Genomic DNA, 5,387 nt, shown 5'->3' with positions numbered 1-5,387 from the left:
TATGTTTTTTTAACAGATGACATGAACCCTTGACCTCAGTCTTCTCTAATAGATTAATAAAAATGACATAATTTCCCTCATCTCCAACCTTTAACCAAGATCCCTCCAATCCATCTCCAAACTCTTGGGTAAAAAAATTTACCCTATCTAATCAATCTTAAGAGAACAATTTACCGTACTCTTCAAACTTGAGAAGAATCAATTTTCAACTTTCAAACCTCAATAATAAATAGGACTTTTAAAGCAGATGATGATAGAAGAATTTTGAATAGAAAATTAACGTAAGATTGAAATGATGGATTGAAGATGAGGTTCAATAGATTAAAACCAATTTAACAATTTTTCTGATACCTTGGGCTTCTTAGAGAATCCAACTCATCCCATGGGTAAGTTGCCGATCCCAACATACATATGGGGGATGGAACAAAGAATTGCTGTTGCGAAGCTAAGATCAACCAATGGCATGACACCAGGTGTGTATTAGATGAGCAAAAGTAATTGATCAGTAGAGAGAAAATTTCAAAACAGTTTATAAGTGCTTTATATTAGTATTTTATCAATATACATGGTATCATGTCATTGGTTCATCAGCTTAACACATAAATTTCGAAACAGCAAATCTCGGTTCTACGGGATAGGGCACAAAATAAACACATCAGCACTCAAGAAGACATAGAAGTCGAGAAAAAAAAAAAAAAAGTCATTGAATTAGAAAGGGATACCGAAGAACTAAAAACATGAACTCATGCTCCCACCACATTGCATTTTTGGTGTACAAACACAAACGAAAACATCAGAAATAGGGTAGAAAAATATTAAAAAACTTTCCTTAGACGACAACAGGTTCAAGTTCATCAAGGGCGACAACTCCAGGAAGTTCTTTACCTTCCAACAACTCGAGACTTGCACCACCACCTGTCGAGATGTGACTCATCACGTCAGCAACTCCTACTTTCTCTACTGCTGCAACAGAATCTCCACCTCCTATGATTGTTGTAACTCCCTTTCCACTAAGCTCTGCTAGCTTCTTTGCAATTGCCTGTTAAGAGGAGTTGGCATGTCAAGCCATCCATCCATCCACTATGCATATATTTCTATTTAAGTATGCATGTATTGCACATATGTGACATACATACAAATGAACTCCTATACATAAGTAGAATTGTTACATACCTCTGTTCCAGCTGCGAACTTTTCAAACTCGAAGACTCCCATAGGTCCATTCCAGATAACAGTCTTGGTAGTGTCCAAGGCATCATTGAATGTCTTAATAGAATCGGGTCCAATATCCAATCCCATCCAACCATCTGGAATGGCAGATGCTGGCACAATCTGGACAATGTGAAGCAATTTCTCTTACTTTCTTACAAATACTAACAGACAACTATTCAACTCTTCGCAAATCTGACTCCATAATGGAAAGAGTAACCTTACTAACTTTGTAAGATTTCAAATCTTACTAAGGGCTGTTGAGCTCACTTTGTGGCATTGAAAAACGTGATCCAATGCCATGGGGTTGTAGAAGACAAAATTCTATGAACTTTGACCAAAAAACACCTTTTATATATTTCACCGTTGAATTTTAATTTTAAATTTGGGAGTTTGTGGAAGTTCCATAAGCCATCCATTTTCAAAACCTTAGATCAATTCCAACAAAAAATTGATCATTATTATTTTTTTTTTGTGATTGGATTGGATCTGAGATTTTTCATGAAAATTAGAGTGCTGTGGTGTTGGATTTGCCAATTTGGTAATTCATTTGAGCTCAACGACTCTTGGTAAGATTTAAAACCGTACTAAGTTGGTAAGGAAAGTGTTTTTCTAATGGAAATGGGTTCAATTCAATTAGAACTAGACAAGATTAGTTTTGACATGGAAATGCTTATTATGTCACAAATAAAACACTTGGGAGTAAGTATTTGTACTAGTTAGTATCTATATTGCCAATGCATGTCGTGTGTGCCTGTGTGTGTGAGCTTAAGAAACAAACCTTGCTGTTTGCATCGGGAGCGAACTTGTCAGCAATAACCACATCGGAAGGTAACAAAAGAGACACTCCCTTCAACTTAGCCTTCTCAAGAAGTGAGGTTGCAAGGCTGAGCTTGTCTTCCTCCACCAGAGATGAGCCCACTGAGAGCCCTTGTGCCTTATAGAATGTGAAGATCATTCCCCCACCAAGGAGAAGGATGTCACACTTTTCCAGCAGCGACTCAATCACCCCAATCTTGGATGAGACCTTCGAACCACCAACAATGGCTGCAAATGGTCTTTTTGGGCTCGAAACTGCCCCAACAAGGTAATCAAGCTCCTAAAATCAGGAACACAAATCGAAGCGAGAAGGGATTAACATGTCATGAAGAAATGTTGCCAAGAAAAAAAAAAAGAGAGCGAGGGAGCTTCTATTGCCACACCAACTTTTACTAATCTCACCACATTGGGGTGGCGTTAGCAAAAGTTGGTGTGGTGATAGAATCTTTAAATAAAATTAAAAAAAAAAACACAAAGAAATAATGAGAAAATTGAATCCCTCGGCTTCATCATTTTATAAGTGACAGGAAAGGATACAGTTTTTTTCCCATCCAACGACACCCGCTTGAATATTATTCTAATATTTAACGACTATGGATGTGAACACAAGTGCATAGAGTCCCCACCTTCTGCAAAAGGAATCCGGCAACAGATGGCTTCAAGAATTTGGTAACTCCCTCGGTTGAAGCGTGGGCCCTGTGTGCAGTCCCGAATGCATCATTCACATAGAGGTCTGCTAGAGAAGCAAATTTCTTAGCGAACTCCAGATCGTTCTTCTCTTCCTCCTTATAAAACCTCACATTCTCAAGAAGGAGAACACCACCTTCGGGAAGTGAAGCCACCAACTTCTCAACCTCCGGACCGATGCAGTCATCAGCCTTCACAACCTATTCCATTATCATATAAGATTGAAAGGAAGAAAATCACACTTTAGCACACCATCCAAGAACACATATAACCAAGTTGTGCTTTTGAAAAAGGAGAAGCCGTACCGTAATGCCTAACAACTTGGAGAGCCTAGGAACTAGAGGACCTAGGCTGAATTTTGGAGTGACGCCCTTAGGCCGTCCCTGAAAGCCAAGAGCACAATAACAAGAACTCAGCTCCAACATTTCCACAAAATTTGATGTCAAATAAATTCCTAAAAGGACTAAATCCAATGAGAATCATCATCGCTTCAAAATCTGAAATCCATATTTTCCTCAATAACATCAAGCCAAGTATCAAAATATTTCATAAAAAATGAGACATGAAAAGATAGTAATCTGATCCACGATACAACTACATCAGAATTCAAACCCATACCGCCAATTAAAATTACCATTTACATCTTTTTTTTCTTACTAACCGAGTGTCCAAGCCAGCTTGCGCGCACCACGACTAATCTCGGGGAGGACTACCACAGCAACCCACCACCATGATCCCCCAGTTAAATCATGAGAAAAACCCAAGAGGGGAATCGAACCCGTGATGTGCGCCTAACCCACACTTCACGTGCTCGCCCTTACCACTTAGGCAACCCATGGATGGGTCACCATCTACATCTTATCCAACCACAATCCAATTTTTCCTTTCAAGACATTATCATCAGAATTTGGGGTCAGCTAATCATGTTCCTCCATTCAATTATGTCTAAGGTCATGTCTTCGATAATTGGAAGTGTTTTCATATCATTATTTGCGACCACAACAAATTTGTTGCAAACCAAAATAAAATCCATTGAAAATCAACCAAAAATTCATAGAAAGAGAGAGGATGAGGTGAGAAGCAAGAAAAGGAGATTACATCGATGAAAGACAAGATAATGGTGATGGGTACCTCCAGTAAGAGGAAAGATGAAAGTGAAAAGTGATAATAGAAGTATCCTAATTCAAAACCATCATCATTTAAGATACTTGATCCCAACTACTTGGGGCTGGAAACATGAATCCTGCTTACCCATTAAATTCTATCTTGAGCTATATTTTCTATCAAGGTAAAAAAAATGTAACTGAGATTATAAATTTTAACCCGAGCCACAACCAAAGATTCAAAACCTAATCAGAAAATTCATATTACAATTATCCCAATTAAGAAACCAAGTTAGATTTAAATGAAACCCAAAACAATTAATCAAATAGAAGAATTCTAATCTGAAGATTCATTTAAAAGCCCCGCCAAAAGAGAAAAAAAAAACCCAAATTCTAAGAAAGTAAATCTAAACATAAGTACACAGAAACTGAAACAAGAAATATTATCTAACGAGCTAAAAAATGCAACTAAAGATTATAAATTTTAATCACACACACACTAGATTGAAAATGAAACCCAAAACAATTAATCAAATAGTAGAATTCAAAACTGAACATTTATTAAAAATCCCAACCAAAAGAGCAAAAACAACCCAAATTCTAAGAAATCAAAACAACAGAACCCAAAAACTAAAACAACAAATTCTCTTAATCTAATCACCAACCAAATTCATTAAAAAGTAATAATAATAAATAAATAAATAAACTCACCAAATGACTAGAAAGAATAACTTTAGCCCCCTTTTCCATCAAATACTTAATCGTTGGAATAGCAGCTCGAATCCTGGTGTCATCAGTGATGTTCTGATTATCATCCAATGGAACATTCAAATCAGCTCTCACAAACACTTTCTTCCCTTTCAAATCCGCAGCCGTTAGATCTCCAACGCTCTTCTTCGCCATCGATACAACACCCCTCACTCCTCCCTTTCCCACAACTCGAATTTTCTCTGCAACATGGAGAGAAAGTAGAGGATCGACAGAGACACTAGAGAATCCAAGACGCCTAAGTGACCCACGAAGACCAGTGCTCTGAAAGTGAGAAGGAGTGGACAGAGATGCTGCCACGTGGACTGATGACCGGATTCTTCTGGTAGTGGGGAGGAGAGAAAAGGAAGTGGGCGATGTTGCAGAAGCCATTGTATTTACAGAGAGAGAGAGAGAGTTCAGAGGTGCTCTGTTTTTTGCCCTGCTTCAGAGAAGAAAAGAGAGAGAGAGAGAGAGAGAGAGAGAAGGATTGATGGATATTTTGTGGACGCAAATAATGATTGATTGGATGTCGTGAAATTTTCTCTTATCGTTGAGGAGAGGCTGAAATCTTCGATGGTTTCAGTGTCTGCGTTTTCACATGAGCTGTATCGCTTTTTCATGGCTGAAGTTTCACTCTGTAGTAAGTCAATGGGATTTACGGGGTTGGGTGCAATCGGCTATTGGATTCAGATGCCGATCCAATTAGGCCATTAGGTAGGTCTTGCAATGGGTCGGATAATATTCACTTACCCACTCATCCGGCCTGAGTTATTCGGTTATTGGTACTATATTTTTTATTCAATTAAGAATTTTGCTAAA

At 38.1% G+C, this 5,387-nt stretch overlaps 1 protein-coding gene across 1 annotated transcript; it reads right to left on the bottom strand.

Moving 5' to 3' along the window:
• Positions 1–687: 687 nt before the first annotated feature.
• On the bottom strand, positions 688–5,181 carry LOC147388212 (phosphoglycerate kinase, chloroplastic). Its single transcript, XM_086420794.1, has 6 exons — positions 4,530–5,181; positions 3,021–3,098; positions 2,655–2,915; positions 1,991–2,308; positions 1,174–1,332; positions 688–1,039 (listed from the first exon to the last, which is right to left on the bottom strand). The coding sequence occupies exons 1-6, from the start codon at positions 4,956–4,958 to the stop codon at positions 830–832; spliced, it is 1,455 nt and encodes a 484-aa protein (XP_086276920.1). The 5' UTR covers positions 4,959–5,181; the 3' UTR covers positions 688–829.
• Between the last annotated feature and the right edge of the window lie 206 nt (positions 5,182–5,387).

This window comes from Akebia trifoliata, chromosome 13, assembly GCF_017979445.1.
Source record: "Akebia trifoliata isolate Shusen 1 chromosome 13, ASM1797944v1, whole genome shotgun sequence".
Taxonomy (NCBI): Eukaryota; Viridiplantae; Streptophyta; class Magnoliopsida; order Ranunculales; family Lardizabalaceae; genus Akebia; species Akebia trifoliata.
This window is presented reverse-complemented; position numbering and strand designations above follow the sequence as displayed.